The sequence below is a fragment of the Perna viridis genome, chromosome 13 (genome assembly GCF_037379345.1).
Source record: "Perna viridis isolate PV_CMFRI_1.1 ecotype Kerala chromosome 13, ASM3737934v1, whole genome shotgun sequence".
NCBI lineage: Eukaryota > Metazoa > Mollusca > Bivalvia > Mytilida > Mytilidae > Perna > Perna viridis.
In genome coordinates this window covers 19,483,717-19,503,435 of record NC_142457.1, presented here as the reverse complement: position 1 = coordinate 19,503,435, position 19,719 = coordinate 19,483,717, and the positions used below count along the sequence as shown (strand labels likewise).

Here is a 19,719-nt window from a genome sequence, read left to right as displayed (position 1 = left end):
GCGCTTGTGACTTTAGTGTGACAGAAGTGACATACAGGCATCTCTGATTCAAGTACATTTTTTCCATCATTGCCAAATGTTACATGCATACATTAAAAATAAAAATGTAGCATTATACCACAGCAAATATCAGGGATACGTGTGTCTGGACTTACATTATATTACTGTACTGAAAGTTCACAGTATGAAAAAATTAATATGAATGGTTTTTAACATCATGAAAGTGAACTGCTACATGTACGAATGTATGTAAGATTTTTTTATAGTTGCAACTCTGTAAAGTCTACTTAAAACCTTGCAATCCCTTGTTAACATGAATTTTCAAATGAGTCTCTGTACCCTCAATGTGGTACAGACCTAATTAAGATTACAATGTAAGTAAAGTTGCAACATTTTGATCATTTAAATATATAAAAGATGGTAGAATATCTGTATCTAGAAATTTACAATATAAATCATAGAACACCTTTCAGCTCATCCAATTATTAGTGGTATAAAGAGTAATTAAAGGAACCAAGGTTATAGGGTAATCAAAAGAATGTATTCCAGGGACAAAGACCAGAAATGGAAAACAGACATACACAACAAAGAACATATAGTAACTAAAATCATACATAAAAAGTAACAAAAGCAAATGAGCAACTCGGACTCCACTAAAAACTGGGAGCATGGACCAGGTGCACCGGTAGGGTAAGCGTCCTCTGCTTTTCTAGAAACACCCGCCGAGTTGCTCATAAAAAGTCAAGTCCGGGGTAGACAAACGAGGAAAGGAAAACTATGACCCGTTGAATAAATCAGTTTTCATGGTGCTGATGGATACACCATAATGATCCACGAGTTCATGATGATGACCATAAAACTTCTGTAGTGATGACTTTAATTTTGTAGCAACATAAACCTGTTCCAGAAGCCTATTTGTTAGAGTTCTAGCGCGATACAAAAGGTCTGCGTAGTTTCGGCAAACTCTGGCATAACGTATGAGTTGTGATATGAACACTACATACGCAGGTGCTGAAGGGATGTTGCCACAGATGTTTTCACATGAAATGGATGAATTCTACAGGAGGAAGCATGCAAATTTCAATTCTCAAAGTCATCAGTCAATTCATAAATGGCTAATCATATTGAAAATGTAGTACGTAATATTGAGTATGAAGTTGAATAGATATTTACGATGACATTAAATTTAATGTGAGCATTTTAAACGGTTACATTTCTTCTATTAAATTTCACAAATGATAATTACACATTATAATATTAGAATCAAATCATATCCAAACATAAAGAATCTTAAAATAATGTCCATATAAGTAAGCATCTCAATTTAAATGTCCATAATTAACACAAATATTATTCATATAAACAATGCGCAACGAGAAAGGTAGGTAACTCCGTCCACATTGCTTCCAAATCCACACACAAATACACATAGTCTATGCGTTTGCACTTAACTAAAGCATGTGCAAACATTATAGGTCTATTTGAATACAAAGAATTGAACTTTACCTTTCAATATTTAATCAGTCAGTATGCAAATTATCTATCGTAGTAAGTTATCTGAACCAATAAAAAAAATCCGGAACTGTTCTTGTTCCTTTAACTTTTCTCTGAAATAGATGGCAATAATTAGAGAGGTTCCGATGATGTAAGCCATATATCATTAACATCTGAGTCGACTTTGGTTCCCCTATCTATGAACTCCCCTGAACTGACTGATTACAAAGTACTGACGCCGTTTGGATTATTACCGACTTTCGTTAGGTAGCTAGAAAGTGTTGGAATACTAATTAAAAAAACTTATTTGCAAGTATATTTAAATAACACAGTGAGCAATTAAACAACCCTAAAAAGTGAATCATTGAGGTTTTCGGATTTTCAGTCTGGTTTTCGGTTAACACCGAGGTTTTTGGTTATTCGAGCAACCCGGTCAAACTTTCACAAGAAGATGTCGGAAAATTTTAATGACGGATTTTTGGACCTGCAGTGTAGACTCATTGAGTTGTTAGTATATTGTTAATGCCTACAATTACAAGATGGGTCATGTAGGTTTGAAAGTGTTAATTTTTTTGTCAGTCTTACCAAAGAGTTAAATATAGACTACTATCATGACTAAAACATCCTTGTTCTTACTCTGTTATTAAGAATGTCGGGAGCTTCTAATAATGGATTTTCAGAGCTGCAATGTACGTTTTTTGTGATGTACAAAAAATGTAAGTATAGTTTTAATGTTTATGATTACAGTGATGGTGCATGGGGTTGGCATCCCTCCTTTTATGAGAAAAATGTAATTTTCATGTATAAAATTGACAAAAAATGGCAAATAATGACCTAGCTCCCCCTTTTTCTTGGGAACCCAATCTGCCACCCCTCATTTTCAAAGTGTGTGGATCCGACCCTGCCAGATGGGTCCTGAAGATTTGAGAAAGTGTCCTGGTGTTTATAGATTACAGATATTTTTGTGAACAATTTTGATAAAAAAATATTTTACACATGCTAAGAGTTTTTAAGTTGTTTTATATTTCATACACATTGTACTTTTAAATACATACATATCCTATATACATGTATATCATGTGTGTTTGATTTGATCCCAGGAATTTAAAAATGCAAGCAATGTGTATATGTACATGAATAAAAATACATGTAGCAAACAGTATGAAGTATTGAAACTAGAAAAGAAATATTCTAATCATGGAATTGTTAAATTAGTACAATTTCAAAGCATAGACAATAACAATGTCGGTTTCAAAGGTAAGAAGGAAGTCATGTGACACAGAAAAAAGGGGGAGCAATTAAAATCTAACCTGAATTAGATTGGGAAGAAATGAGGCCATGTGGCATATTTATCACATTAATCAGTTGATCTTGATCTATAAAAAAAATCATGTGACAAAGAAAAAGGGGGAGCAATTAAAATCTAATCTGAATTTGATTGGGATGAAATGAGGCCATGTAGCATATTTATCACATTAATCAGTTGATCTTGATCTATCAAAAAGGGGGATATCAAGTAAAAATTAAGTATTTATATATAGCCAAACACATTTTTAGAGCATAACGAGTCTCAGCTTATGACGTTCCTGCTGGAAATTTTCCTAAATATGTTAAAAATGATTTTATTACATTTTGATTGTATAAGAAACTGCCCCATTCTCAAATTTTCAATCATTATCATTGTGGCTGACCTGTGATTTGAATGCCCTATATCACACCCCTAGACTTGTAGCGCATACCCTAAATCACAAGCCTAAAACTACTTTGTGTAGCCCTAGACCTACATGTATATTGCATACTGTACAAATGTACATGTATATCACAACCCTAGATCTATATGACATACAGTATATACCACATTTAGACCTACATGTATATCGCATACCGTATATCACACCGCTGGACTACATTGCACCCTTAGACATACATATGTACATCATATACTGTATATCACTCCCCTAGACCTACAGGTATACGGCATACCCTATATCTCACACCTAGACCTACATTGCATATCCTATATCACACCCCTAGACCTATATTGTATACCTTATATCGCACCATACACAGTACACACTTGAAGTATTATTAAAATATATGATTTAATGAACATGACATACCAAAATCTGTATATGATGGGGTAACAACCTCGACGTATATCACCCCATGGATCAATGACCCTAAGTGGGTTGACATAGGAGTCTTCTGTTGATACCGCATGTGATACAGTTTTTGGCATGTGATATTCAGTATGGAATGTAAATGTGTATTATACATCATGTATCCATATACATGAAAGTCATAACTGATTATCGATAGTTTTTTTTAGCGTATTGTCAAGATATACCAGATACATTTATTAAGAATGCAGATCTTAAAGTTAGATACTGGATTTTCATGACACATGAAGGACACAGTCAATTAGGTTAGACATTCTATGTCCATGAAAGTGGATTGAAAATGTGATGGATATCAAGGCACCCAAAAGTATACCTTTCCTAAGAGCTAATTTTCAGGGATATTCATACATGTACAATGTGTAAGGTAAGTGAAGGTATACATAAGTTTGTTCATATACTTCCAATGTACACAATGATTTAAAATGTTCAGAGCTGATGATAGGTCTACTGTAAGCATTGCTGATGTAAAACAGTTGTCATATTTCTTAGCAAAATTTGCAGTTTACATTTGTATATCTATGAACAGGAAATTTATACTGAAAACAACAAAATTACATGTACATGTACTCTAACTACGGTTACTGGCATATGCAGTACAGTATTAATTAAAAATTTCATACTTGAAAGAGTAATCAAGGAAACCAAGATTATAGCGGCAATCAAAAGAATGTAATCCAGGGACAAAGACCAGAAATGGAAAACAGACATACACAACAAAGAACATATAGTAACTAAAATCATACATAAAAAGTAACAAAGGTAAATGAACAACTCGGACTCCACTAAAAACTGGGAGCATGGACCAGGTGCACCGGTAGGGTAAGCGTCCTCTGCTTTTCTAGAAACACCCGCCGAGTTGCTCATCAAAAAAGTCAAGTCCGGGGTAGACAAACGAGGAAAGGAAAACTATGACTCGTTGAATAAATCAGTTTTCATGGATACACCATAACGATCCACGAGGTCATGATGACGACCATAAAACTTCTGTAGTGATGACTTCAATCTTGTAGCAACATAACCCTGTTCCAGAAGCATATTTGCTAGAGTTCTAGCGCGATACAAAAAGTCTGCGTAGTTTCGGCAAGCTCTGGCATAACGTATGAAATTATGATATTTGTAATATGATAATACAAGTATCTAATTTGTTATCTACTTTACAGTGTGATATTAATTGATCATAAATAATTCAACATACAGGGATGGATATAGATATTTTGAAATGGGGATCTAGACATTATAAATAATCAGGTAAATGGAAACCATACATGGGAGAAGTCCTAAAGCATTATCATTAGTAAACTTTCCATTTTCTGTATTTAGAAGATTTTTGTCTAGTACATGAAATGACTTTAATTTATTGTTATAGACTCACCACTTCAAGCCACTTTAATGATGTATATTTTCATAATTTACATTATAACATATTGCTTTTATTAGAGACACTGTTATTATATTTTTTCCTTGATTTATTTTCAGTGGTTATCCCTTTTAAAGTTTCACTAGATGTAGCGAGAAGAAAGCAAAAGCAAAATGGACTATTCATGTGCTGGGACACTATTTAAGCATGATACAAAGTTCATGATACTCAAGTGCTGGTACATGTCAACATCTCATAATAAAGTACTACATATATGAAGTCTTACATGATTGATTTCTTAGCACTTATTTGTTTGCAAAACATAAAAATTACTTGTATTGTAATCTAATACATATTTGTGAAACAATCATGCAGAAAAAAAATGAAAGAAATGCACATACATTATTAAAGGCAGACAGGTATAAACACTCTGCTTAAGCGCAATAACTATTCATCATAAAAAGTGGTACTCATGGCCCATGAGTCATGGGGTATGGGTCCACTAGTAACCTTTTTGTTCTGGAGAGTAGAAAAGATGGATTTATATTCAAAGTGCATTTGTTATAAAGAAAGACATGTTTCCTGTATTCACCTTTCTCTTAATCCTTGACTTTTCAAATTGATTTGAATCTTAAATTGCTAAAATATATGAGGAACAAAGTTTTTTTAGTTTAAAGATCTTTAAACTGCATAGTAATTTTGATAACAAGAGTTTGTATCCTTGTTTGAATTGAAAAATTCCTAGAGAAAGGTAATCATTTATTGTTATAAAAAAGTCTACAGTTTAGACCTTTCTCAACTCTAAACAATAATTATATGGACAAGGTTAAGTAAATAATGTTTGAAAACTAATAATATTGACATATTTGTTCATTTAATCTATTACAAATCACTGTCAAAGTAAGCACAAACAAGGAGAAGTTTTTTGCTCATTTCTCCCTTTAGATTAGGTTTTGGTGAGCCCTCCCTAGTCCACATGATTCATTTCTACTTAAGCATCTCCAACCCGAAATTTCAAAGTGTGGATTCACTTTTACTTTGAAAATTCATCTAATATTGATAGTCAGGGATTCCCAGTTTGAGATCATATTTTTGAAGAAATGTTGGACTAGGTGTAAAGTGTCAAGAAATTTGAGGACATAAACGTACACAGCCAGAAATATTAAAAGCAGTAATAGAAAAGAAGATCCATAAATACATTAATAAACATGCAGTATGGATATCCATTTCATTAAAACAGATGGTTACTCTTTAAAGTTTTTGATCGGTATTTGGTTACATGTATATTTATAAGGCATTCCTTGACTCGGTGCCTCAGCACTTTGATTACCGTTTGACCTTAAACACTCTCTTCTATGGAAACGCAAGTCATCTGATCGCAATTCTCTTAACCGATTAGGTAAATACTGATAACTTAGTAGAGTTCGAAAAAAAATGTATCGAAAATTGAAATTGTGTGCCATGTGACGTCATTACTTACGATCAACTTCACACTTTTTGTGAAATCGCCGCGTATTGTTCAAATGTATTATCACGAGTGTTGATGTCTTAAGGTTATGTTCAGTAAAGTTCAGAAGGAACTATATACATAATATGCCCTAAGCTTTATCATACTGACCCTGACATTTTGGAAAAAGATTCTTATGATGAAAAAACCGAAATTGATGAGCGGAATATAAAAAACGCCGAAAACTGTGCACAAAATGACTCTACCACCACTACCAACATTTCGAGAAAAAAATTACGGTCTTCCAAGATCTTCAGTTTGTACTTAGCGGTTTGATTTTATCCAATTCAGCTCACAACAGAATTAATTCAAACATTATGTGGTCCATCCCAGTGCTTTTAAAATTGAAAAAAAAATTCTACGCTTCTTTCCTTAGATAGATTATCTAATCGGATGTCTTTACCCTACCTATAGGGAATGGGGAATAAGGATGGAGAATTGGGATTTCATAATTGGGATAGAGACTTTGAATGGGGACTCGGAATTGAGAAATCAGTTTACAAAGTTGTTACTTATGTATATAATGTACTGATTTCAATGCAAAATTAGAGTTTAGATATTAAAGAATCTTTTTGATAATAAAAATAAATACTATAATAAAGGGAAATATGCATTGGGTATTACATGTATATGGGGAAAGGAAATGGAAAATTATCTATATAAAATGCGGATGGGGACGAAAACGAATGGGGAATTTATGGTGTAAATGAGACATTTCTGCTATTCGGTGAACAATCGGAACACCTCAGCCTTTCTAGTTAAACAGAAGACAAACTTCGGAGGCACTGGTAATAATAGGTTAATTAATTGGAAAGAGTGGATAACCAAAATATTATCACGAGTACCGAAGAACGCCTAGATTTAACAAGTGTGCGGAACTTGAATCTTAATGCGTTCTTGGCACGAGTTATTCACGATAACCAATAGATTCTCCTATTTATTATATAGATTTCTTCCATTATTCATTGTTATTTTCAAAAAAGTCAAATTAAAAATTTTGTGAACGGCGGATTGATATTTGTGATGTGACGTTTTGGCGGGAGAAAGCGCGAGAGTGAAATTACCAAATTTATTTCACAGTGTGAATTATAGAAAACAAATACACTGCGAACAATCGGTAAATTACTGCTATCTATATAATAATGTACTATCAGGCCATTTTCAAAACTATTTACTTCCTTACTTACAGCTGTCAAAGGGGGTTTCTGGTCTTACAACGACACTTGTTACTCCCGTAATGGTATCAATTCAATGTGGATTCTATGAAATTTGAATGATAGAAACAAATTTTGCTGAACTGCTCGCTGACCTATTCCTACACTTTTATCAGGCTGACACCGTAGCTGATCTTTTCCAAAAGTAGGGACATCGTTTAGCCAGGTCATTTGATCTCGGGACCCGCTATATAGATGACGCGATGTCCTAAAAAATCCAAGTTTCCATGATTTTATACTTCGTATCTATACCACCAAAAAATAGATAGAGAACACTACAGAAACAATAAAGTCAGGCTCATAACTTGATCTAAAATTAGAGATCGATGGAAAGAGAAAACTTATTACGAAACTACTCGACAAACGCGATGACTTCTCATTCCGTATTATCAACTTGCTGAAACAACACGTATATTTTGTACTTATTTACCGTTTTTGCTATATTTCATTTTACAAATAGGCATCTGGGTTAGGGTTACGTTGCTACAAGGTTAAAGTCTTCACTACCAAAAGTTTATGGTCGTCATCATATGCATGAACTCGTTGATTGAAATGATGTATTCATCTGCACCATAAGAATCGATTTTCTTCACCATGTCAGTCTCCCCTTTCTCATTCGTCTACCCCAAACGCGACATTTTATGGGTGGGTGTTTCTAGAAAAAAAACAGAGGACACACACCCTACTAATGCAAGAATCTTTGTACGTGTTATTTGTGTTATTCCGTGTTCTTTGTTGTTTGTGTCTCTTTTCTTTATCCTTGTATAATATTTTTATCATCGCTCGCTCGAATCTTAGATCCCTTGGTTATTGTTATTTTGTAGTTTCTAGTCTATTATTATATATAAATATATATATATATATATATATATATATATAAATATATATATATATATATATATATATATATATATATATATAGCAGTGATTTATTGAATGTACCCAGTGTATTTTTTTTCGATAATTCACACTGTGAAATAACTGTGAAATAAATTCGGTAATTTCACTCTCGCGCTTTCTCCCGCCAAAGCGTCACGACACGAATATCAATCCGCCGTTCACAAAATTTTAAATTAATGTTGAAAATAACAATGAATAATGCAGGAAATCTATATAATAAATAGGATAATCAATTCGTTATTCGGCACTCGTGATCATATTTTGGTTATTCACTCTTTCCAATTAATTATCCTATTACCGGTATTATTTTGATAATTTAAAATTTGTTTCTTTCTTAAATACAATGGCTTCCATGTTATTGATTTTCACGTGAGCGATATCGACACTGGCTCTTTAAAACCAATATTTATCACTTAATCTGATTGTTATTAGCATTTTCTGTTTTAAAAGTATAAACTTACGAATATTAGTAGGTAAAAAGAACCGATTTTTCTATTTTAAAATTTCTTAGTTTTTGAGGCATAGGAATGATCACATTAACAGTGAAACCTGTCTGAACCAAAGCCATTCGTTTAAAAAAAACAAAATTATCGAAAACTGATAATTTGATCGTTTTCACTAATTACTCAAAATAATAATTACATTTATAATAAGGATGTAGACGTAGGGAAAGGGAAATAACTCTTGAAACCAGTGATATGTTTGTATCATATTCAATTTCACTAAAGCCTATCAAGCTTTTATATGAAACAGAATGAAATCAGTTACTTTGAAGCTTACATGAGATTGATGTAAAACGCTGAATACAAACATTTCAATAATTTGTAAGAGTTATGTCCTTTACCTTAAGTCTACATCCTTAAACTGATTGAAAGGGTACTTTTAAAATGTTTAGTTTAGATAAGTGTTCGGATTGTTCAGCGTTCGTTATAGGGGGGTGCTAGAACACATGTATTTACATATTTTATATGGCTTAAGATTTTTAGTTATTTTCCATCTAAAACGATTTTATCTGCCAGGGGTGGATCCAGATATAAATGACAATCGATGTTCCAGGCTACCATATGCTTCTGTTTGCAAAAAAAACAATGCACGTCATCTTCCTTCTTGCAAGAAATATCAGCAGACGGTCACCTTCTTGTACTAAGTTAGTAAACAAACGTTACAGTCAAGGATGTTGAAGAGTCAGTGATAGTGACTTTTAAAAAGATATCGGCTTGACGTACTTAATGTTGGTAATCTTTATGTGTCAGTCCCTGTAAGAATCAGGCAGTCGGTGAAACATGGTATGAAAAAAACCATCATTTTGATAGTATATTTTGACTATTTGCACCATCAGAATCAAGGAAAACAGACAAGATTTTTCATATTATGCTGGACCTTTGAGTTACAATTTCATCGAAATGCACTGAAAATGAACATTTCAAGGGCAGATAATTCTGTCAAAAACCTCATTTATCTTTGAAAAATTTCTGAGCAAATCCTATGATGCAGAGATCAAATAATGGTATCTTCAAATAAAGAAAGCATCCTTGAGTGAAATCATATTGTCAGATCGGTGGGGTTTTGACATGCATGTTCGGATTTTTCCCATTTTGCCTGATTCTTACAAACACTTTCACATAAGTGCATATCCAACAAGTGCCACTGAAAGGTATTGGATGTGCGTGTATCTACAACTCATTGGTAGTCAGCTACACGTCAACACTTATATCTAATGTCAAATGGTTTTCTCGAAGAAATCTTCAGCAGTTTTACTCTTTCTTGAGGTAGGTTGTTTTGTTAGCTATAAACGTGGAGATCAATTCATTTAATTAACCATAGCCTCTGGTTGAAGTAAATCACGCTGTGGATCTTCGTTAGCTGGAAACAAATACCTCGTATACAGTTCTATGTTAACGTCATGCACATGATTAATTGTGTTTATGTTGAAGACAATTTTTTCTCCACCTTATTATGCATGTATTGTTTTTAGTGCTAGCGGGTAGTTGAGGCACATTCAATATGATGATTAAAACTGCAACATCTTCAGTGGTAAGCAAATTCATTGCCTGCATTTCATCATGATTGATTTATTGGTAGCCATCGTTTAAATATATATGTTTGTCATATTGGTCGATAATACAAGCTTTTGGTGTATATGGCATGGAGTCTACGAACATTAAGCAAGTTACTTGTTTGTTGAGTTCATACGCCTTGTGCGATTTGATGACGCTTTGCCGTAAGGTGACCAACCCTTCTCTTTCTCCGAGGCAACACCCAAATGCATGACATGGCCCGTTCAACATTCAATCCGATGATTTCTTACTTAAAGCCGCTTCCAAAGCAAGGCCTGTTGTGCCACGCTGGGTTGAATTTATACAATATCCCTCGCAGATCTATAACCGCTTGCTGAATTACAACGTATCTATCAGCTGGCTTACAGGCTCAGCTATCAACATGACATGCGCACTAATCATTACAAATCTTTTCTATTGTACTAATATGCATATAAAGGCGGGGTCTAGCAATTAGTGTGGCAGCGGTGTAAAGCTTTAAAATTCAAATATACCCTCTGTGCGCGATATTTGAATTTATAGTGATCATAGTTCATTTGAGTTCACAAACAGGACCATATAAGGAATGTGGTAATCGTTAACTGTAATTGTAAGCAGCTGTAATCGATTACATTTTTGCATGTAATTGGATGTAACCAGTATTTAATTGAAATGTGCTTACTTGTAATTTAATATAATTAATTACTGGACTAAAATGGACAGTAATCATGATTACTTTCGATGATTTTTATTTGATTATATTCTGAATACTTTTTAGGGGCAAGAAATTCTTTTGGCATCTGATCTAGTATTTTTCTGCTTATTCTATCAACCAAAGCCGTCTGGGTCTTTTCATATACATTCCTACATATCAGAAGAAAGTGCCCCAAAGTGTTGCCATCCCATACATTACTGGAAGGAGAATAATGCAAGTTATTCCACATTATCTATGATGGCAACACCACATTTGGTAATACCGCCATCATCTGCTCCACTAGAGAGACTCTTTAACAAAGAGAAAAATATATTTCGTCCAGAGAGATGCCGTTTTAGTGATGACACGTTTGAAAAGCTACTGATGATAAACATTCAAACATTCAGTTCATTGCAAACATTGATGTACACTATATACATGTTTTGAAAACATGCTGACTTTGTTATCTACCTCAAAAATGCTCATATTTCTTGAGAATGTTTCATTAAAGATGTACCAATAAAGTTTAAATTTGTGGTATTACTTTCATGTATCTTTGCGAAAAAGTATAAAGTAATCCAAAGTAATCATGATTACATGACTAAATGAATTGTAATTTAATTAATTAAACTGCAACTATGTGATTTAGTTGTAACTGTAATCACAAAATGTAAAAAAATTGTGCCTTAATCAATCACATGTCTGGACCACACCCGTTTTCTGGTATAGAGATGGTTGAACGGATGCTAGTGAAACCATTCTCATTCCCTACTTTCTGGGCAAAGGCAGTAGGTTATGCTTATCAAGATCTCATGGAAGTTTTTATTCATAAACTATTCTTGAGACTATCAACAAACATTGAACACAAGTAGAGAAGTTTCATCCCCCATTTCTTGTTCGTACCGACTCCAATTTCTTGCTGAATGAGATGTACATTTTACATTTTTAGTGATATTAGGGATACATATAAGCTGTTCAGTGGTCGGACATGGGCTCCGAAAGTTGAGCATCATAGCCAGCAAGATTGGGAAGGAAGAAAGATATGAGGCTATTTTTGTATTATAAGTTATAATCCACTGTACGATATGGCCGTAAACTCACCTGCGAAATGACCGCCAACACCCCCTCTTCTATGACCTTTGTGTCAAATTACTTCTTAAAATAGTTTTGTTCTTGGCAAAGAAGGCATCGAAGCCTCGCTGGAGGCTTTCAACTAGGGTTCGTGAAACTCTTCTTTATGGTTTTGCATGGTATGAAGCTCTATTTCCATAAACGAAAATTCTTGACCTGGCTTGATTAGCCCAACGGCATGTGATTCTCATAAGTTTTGGTGTCCGGTCAGGAACTCTTGAGGCCATTTCCATTTGCAGACACTTTCTGCCTTCTTTCTACGAAATTAAGTTAGCTACCAGTATCTTCAAAGTTAACCTCGCTTTAAGCCGACTGCATAAGACCAGAACTAACACGAGACAATTTAAATTTGCAAAACACTAAATTGCAAATCTTGCGCTGCTTTTTCTTCAACCTACCATGTCATATGAGTAACCATTGGATGCAGATTTGCATGGGATTTAATAAAATGCATTTGTTTTACAATATTTACTAAAATAAATTTGTAGTTACAATTTGAAATTCATGGGACTTTTTTTCTCCCATGGGATTTTAATTTCTCCTATGGGATTTTTTCTCCCATGGGATATCTTGTGTTAAAATACAATGATAGTCATAGAGAGTGTATGCCTTACATATTCACTTAGTGCATTTTTCTTCTGTGCAGTATGAATAAAAAAGCTGAACGACTAAAAGAGAGAGGTTTTTTGTATTGTTTTGAGATGTTTTTGAAGTTTTTAATTTTTTATAGCTTTGAAATGAAATCACTTTGAAAATTCACAGATCAACCACAAATGTAAAACAACGAAATAGGAAAAAATATTCAAAGATACTCTGACTATAAATATGCTGTTTAAGAATATAAACTTAGAATGCTGTATGAGAAGTACTTTTATCTTAGTATTTAAATAAATTATAAAAATTCTAGTGGAAGTCTAAATTCAGGTCCATAATCAACTTTTTGGCACTTCTTTTTTTCTTGGTCAGCTTCAACCCATGAAACATGTTTCCTTTCTCGTCTCTGTAGAATAAAACAAGTAAAAATCTTTATGCAAACAAAATATATAAAATATTTTACAGTACCATTTTATTTGTAATTAAAGTGATCTTATTTATTCTTACTTGATATATGTTCATTTCTAATATCAACAGCTGAAATTACTTGCAATCAGACATCTAAAAGATAACATGAACAGACAAACAGACACGCAGATAAAGTGCTTTCTATATAAGTTGGTGGCAGCACTTTTGATTTATTGTGCAAAGTATGAAGAACAGATGGACGGACACCAGTATGCCATAATATGTCCCATCTCAAAAAGCAGGAGTACAAAAATTCTGGAGAACAGTGTATACCTGATATGATTAGCTATCAAGTTTGCATATACTGAATTAGTCATTAACCATAGAGGCAAGCAGGTGGCTGGTCCCTGAAATGGTGAAAAACAATTCTGCATGATAATACATATGGTACCTTTCAATTTAGTTGAATTAATTTTCATTGCAAGCATCCTTAAAGCAGTTATCTTGTAATGCACATAAGTAAAATTCAATGTTAAGTCCAACATGCTGGGGGTAAGTTTAATCAAAATTAATTAAGAGATTGTGGAGAAAGCTGTCGTTGAACTTTCAAAAAATGTAACAAGTTTAGTGTAGTCTGAGTTGCTCATTTACTTTTGTTAATTTGTATGTATGATTTTAGTTACTTTATGTTCTTTGTTGTTGTCTGTTTTCCATGTCTGGTCTTTGTCCCTGGATTACATTCTTTTGATTACCGTTATTACCTTGGTTCCCTTGATTACTATTTGATAATCTAAAGTTCTGCTTGGCTGATTCACATTGTTCAAAGAAAGATAACTCTAACTCAAATCCCTTTCATTTTTTTCTGACAAAAACAACATGGGCTATTACATTCCTTTGCTTGCTGTTATTACATTGGTTCCCTTGATTACCTTTGAAACAATAGGTATGTTAGTGGTGCAAAGATAAGAGCTTAAAAAATAATGGTCCAGTTCAACTATAATTTTAGAATAGGACTTGACAAACTCTATTTGCAATTGAATATTCACACAATAAAGATATTTGTTTTTGGCTTAATCATATAACAAAAGCATCTGTATATAAAAAGAGATATCTCCTGATAGCAAGTAATAGTGATTTTTAGCAGAACTTAACATCTAGCTAGAGCTTGTTTATCTTTCATCAGACATAGTTGGTTTAATATTTAATTGTGCAAGTTCTTTATACGTCACTCACCTTTTACGTGTCATTACTAAGAATCCTTTCATGCATCCTCTAATCTCTCTTGAGCAACATAGAGCACCTTCAAAACAAAATTATACTTATTATGCATTATTTCAAAATTAGATAACTTTCAGATTCTGTATATAGACAGTAAAATGGAGTTATAAATATGTAACTGAAACAGAGGCTGCACTGGCTTCAAAAATTCTGTCACCAATTTTTTTAATCAATGTTCAGAAATAAGAGCAAAAAGTGGTGCCAAAAACAAATATTCCAATTTTTTAAAAATATGACAGTACTAAGTCCACTGATGAAAGTCCATGAGAAGAAAAAATGAAATCAGTAAAACTTATATGCCATATATATATAATTTCCAAATCGTAACACCATTTCTCTTCAAACACAAGAAATCTGACACCCCAATTCCCACTAATGAAAACTTGCATCCAATCTTCAGTGTGTGATGGACAGGTTGAAAAACTAAACTAGTATTTTTACATTTAAAATGCTAAAATCAAAACTCTGTACTATAGTTGGGTCTAGAAGCACTGAATCTATTATGGTTTCAAATGATCATATCTATATTGTTAATTTCAAATTTAAAGCCTTTCTGAATTGTTAATACAGAAGATTAACAACATAAACAAGTAACATTTGTACCCATAACTATCCATATCTACATTTTAACCAAAAAAAAAAAAAACCATTTGTACTGTATCTTATGTGAGAAAGTACCTACCTCTATCTAGTTTGTCTTACTGCGTGCACAGATAAACTTATGGAACATATACATAATGTATTAAAAACTATTATTCCAGGATTCAAAAATGGTCATTGCTTAAAGTTATACTGTTTTAGTCACATTTTTCTCTCAATATTTATTCCATCACTTGTAGAAGAATTACCATTGCAGTACATAAATAAAAATCATAGCTTAAAATATGCAAACTATAAAGTTTGACTCTGCCACATTTGCCCAAAAAATGGCAAAATATTGAAAAAAAATTCCAACAAAAAAGGGGGGTCTAATCCGGATCAAACCCATTGAAAAGCCATCATGTTTACACGGTTTTAGTAAACATTATCTGGAAGTGAGACCTGCTCTTGTTGTCCAGTACATGCAACCCCACTTGTAGCATTAAAATGTTCATGACGGAGTGATCATTCAACTCGCGTTTATTTCCGTTTAGTAAACGACAATATCGAATACTCGGGAATGAATGATACTAACTTGTTTCTATTTTGGTAAGAACGAGTTTAAAATATTAATTGCATCCAAGATTTTGAAAGCATTGAAAGTTATTCTCGCGTGCTTATTCTCATGCGAAGAGTTTCTCAATGAGTTTGGAAATGCAGGGGAAAGGAACGAATCATGGTGTAATGTGACAAGTTATGATTTGACCACGGACCAAAAGGAAACAACACATGGAAACGTTCTATCGTGCACCACATTTCACACTCCTAGTATTTTAATCGTAAGTACATTTCTTTATCAAGCTTTCTAAAAATCAGACAGCACGTCAAAAATCAACCCAATTTAATTTTATTTCTTGTTTAGAAACAGTAACTGATCACATAACCAGTCTTAGTTTTTTATTTGTTTGTTGCGCTAAATAGAGCAAAGTATGTACAAAAATGTAGATTGTAAATGAAATTTGCACAAAAGCATCGTTTGTTTGGTAGGTTTTTCTTCACCGTGAATAATTTATCCAACATGAATCACTTCTCCATTAGCAGTGTCTGAATTTTATGTTGATTGGTACTTAACATTTGATCTAAACGGAACCTTTCAGCCAATTCAGGGCTCTCCTAAGTGTTATTTGTACAAATTTGTTGTTGAATTTGTACCAAGTCTGCAAAAATATTTAACAAAACGGACTTAGTACAAAAAATGCCTTACTATATGTTAACTATGATAATTATCACATTCCTTGTATAGAGATGTCAAATAGATAGTGTGCTTTGTGCACAATGAAAAGTTTCGAGGATGAATTTCATTTTGTATCGAGTTGTGACGCCAGTATGTCTAGCCTTATTATTTTGGAAGCCCCTCCTCTTTCAAAATATAGTATATGCATATATTTCAAAATCATTGGAAATTTCAAGGTGATGCGTAATTTATGTAGGTTCCTTTTCCATGCATTTACAGTCTTAACTTAATTACTTTAATTATGATTGTGTATTTGCAATTGTAACGTATATTATCTTCTGTTCAGTTGTTAGAATACTGGGATATGTACTGTTGTTTGTTGTAACATTGTACTGGTGAGCATGATTGCCTTACTTAACTTATACAGATATTGATTTGATTTTATCTTTACAATGAATTTTAAAAAATCAAAATCTGCAGTCAAAATGTATACGTAAAACTCAAATTTTCGTTTGTTACGAGAAAATGACTACAGGCATTAGCAGCTCGATATTCCATTTTACTGTTAATTAAGTACAATATACAGGAAGTGGTCGGTTTAGCTGGGGGCACTTATAATCTAGGTAATAAATACATCCCGTAATATGGCTTCGTACGTGTTTCGTGTGGCAGATCAAGAGATTTACAAAATAGGAGCTGACATAGGACCCTAAATTTACCCAAGAAAATTATGAAAATGATACATTCTATTCACTTTTGTCGAAAATATGTGAAGCAACTATTTGTTTGATTATTTCCTATGCACAAATGTCACATTAAAAAATCAATTTATAAGAGGACCAAGGACGGGCGCCATAAAACCTGGTTTAATCCTCAATGTCCAAAGGAAATGCCTGTACCGAGTGACGATGACCATTGCAATGGTTGCAAACTTTCCGGTTGTACTTTGATAAAACCATTTAAATTTTATGCAGACTTTTCATTTTGACTCTTATATAGAGTTTTTCACTTCGATAACTTTGTTAATAACCATACATTTGTTATAGACAAATATCCATGTTTGTCTCTCACCCTTTGTTTTACGGTAATATTCTACACATAGCACGGAAAGCTCAATACTCGCCCAATAAGTAAATTAAACCGTTTACCGTAAAAATGTTATGATATTCTTGTCAGATCTTTAAGGATGACATTTTTTTGGTATTTCATTGATTCGCTCATGAAGTCTTTAAATAGAAATTGGACCACTATAGGAGAGTTCGCCAATCTCATTAGTGATGTCATATTCACTAATTTTCATATCACTAAGTGACAAATTGGGTGGCAAATAAACAACGAAATAAACAATTAGCAAATTCATGATTAGAATCCCAATTTTCAAAACTTTTTAACTTTGTTATTTTATATCCAATTTTGGTTCTGTAAAATGTTTCGTTTAGATAAAATAATTCATATTTTGTGTGTAAATGTTTTACTCTTTTACTTAAAAAATAAATTTGAAATGATATTTGGTAAACGGACGGAAAGTCACAGGACAAAAAGTCACAATTTTGGTAGGACAAAAAGTCACAGGACAAAAAGTCACAATTTTAGTAGGACAAAAAGTCAAAATACTTTATATAGCACCATAGACATTTTATACAAAACAATAAACACACAACAATATAAGCACAGAAAGTCAATAAATAAAAAGTTTTGCAAGGTTTTCTTTAAACACACAATATCTCTTTGAGCATTTTGTTTAAACACATGAGTTCATTTTCACTATTGTCACTGTTTTAGCAAACACTGTTGAAAGTCTATTTAGTTAGAAACGTCTAACTCTGCACCTGCAGCTGTAGTACGTCTACCCAGGCAAATGTTGGAAGGCGACACCATTCAGGAATTCTGGAACTGTCTTTCTGCCTGATACACGGTCTTGGCACAGATTCTGGAGTCGTTTCTGGAGATGAACTATCTTCTGCCGAACTCTCTTTGCTGGCTGTGTACCGATTGCGCCTTGGAGAATAATTCTGGTTCTGGCTTCTGGACAATTGTCGCGGAGGACGAAAATCTGCTGGTCGTCATCTACTGTAACTGATAACTCAGGTGGCACTGTAAGCTCTTTTAGAGATGCTGGAACAGGAAGTTGAGGTCTGCGACGTCTGATGGATCTTTTAACGTAGTCTTCTGTAGGAAACATGGCTTTTACTGCATTGGATGTAGTTGATACACATTCTGCGAAGATCTGGCTGGGCTTGTTGAAAGTAGACTCTGCTTTGTGGTTCATGTTGTTGCGATATTTTATGAGATTTGCTGAGTCTTCTTGTGGTGCATGGTTATGTGGTTGACTTGGTACTGGATTCTCATTGTGTAGGTCTGTGGACAGGCTGCCTCTGCACCCCTGACTGGACTTTAAGGTGCACTTCCACCACTGCTTGGTCTTGCGTAAAGCATGTCTTTTGTAGGTGTAACCTTCAAAGCAAAGCTTTGAACCGCCTTTGTTGCTCTTTAGGATCTCCATTTGGAACTGAATGACGAGGCAACAAAGCCTGTCCTTTTTATGCCAATTTTGCAAAAAGCCAGACATTTACTCATAAAAGCTCTACCATGGACAGAGATATATTTTTGGAAAAAAATGAAAGTTGGCTGTCTCCTCTGTATTGTTTTCCTTTCTAGGGAAGCCCTAAATTATCCCACTGATTATAAATTGTTAAATGTTGTAAAAACTAATTACTAACTATCTACCCCAAATTGTTTATTTCGCAATTAGATTGTTGTTTTAATTAGTACATGCAGGTCTGTCCAGATGTTCATGCATTTCCTTGGAAGCCATACATCTTTAAAATCACACATTGATTGGTCAAACAAAACTCACAACTTTCACTATGCACCTCCTATCAAGTCATACAGATTTTGTAGCACATTCATTGGTCATAAAAAAACTACTGGAAATTTCACTTCTACAAATGTATATCCAACAAAAAAGAAAAAAATAATAATACTTCAAATTAAATATTTGCCTGTAAACTTTAGCAAAACTCTTATTATTTTACCATAATTGAAAAAAAACTATTTAAAAAAAATACAAAACGAAAAATTAATCCTCCCAAAAATTAAAAAAAAATATTTCT

General features: G+C 33.4%; 2 protein-coding genes across 11 annotated transcripts in view; one reads left to right on the top strand and one right to left on the bottom strand.

Annotated features, from left to right (window-relative positions):
- Positions 1-1,658: 1,658 nt before the first annotated feature.
- LOC148599850 (uncharacterized) overlaps positions 1,659-19,719 on the top strand; it is a 35,753-nt gene continuing 17,692 nt past the window's right edge. The window contains exons 1-3 of one of the 9 annotated variants that reach the window (XR_015918032.1): positions 1,671-1,761; positions 3,824-4,038; positions 5,151-5,310. Coding sequence is in view for 1 of the 9 variants with exons in the window: in XM_088558774.1 (XP_088414900.1) it covers positions 1,694-1,761 (68 nt within the window). In the remaining 8 variants the exon portion in view is untranslated. Of the gene's footprint in view, positions 2,211-3,823; positions 4,039-5,150; positions 5,311-8,923; positions 10,422-10,627; positions 10,687-13,644; positions 13,963-19,719 lie in introns of those variants that run through there. The other 8 variants (XR_015918028.1, XM_088558777.1, XR_015918030.1 and 5 more) reach the window with 8 other exon arrangements.
- LOC148599851 (uncharacterized) lies at positions 12,398-19,693 on the bottom strand. 2 transcript variants are annotated; one of them, XM_088558805.1, is made up of 4 exons: positions 15,968-19,693; positions 14,749-14,815; positions 13,849-13,922; positions 12,398-13,513 (listed from the first exon to the last, which is right to left on the bottom strand). In XM_088558805.1, exon 1 carries the CDS (start codon positions 19,173-19,175, stop codon positions 18,453-18,455), a length of 723 nt encoding a protein of 240 aa, XP_088414931.1. In that variant the 5' UTR covers positions 19,176-19,693; the 3' UTR covers positions 12,398-13,513; positions 13,849-13,922; positions 14,749-14,815; positions 15,968-18,452. The 2 variants fall into 2 exon arrangements, with proteins under 2 accessions (XP_088414931.1, XP_088414932.1); XM_088558806.1 differs by having other exon boundaries at positions 12,399-13,513; positions 15,476-19,693.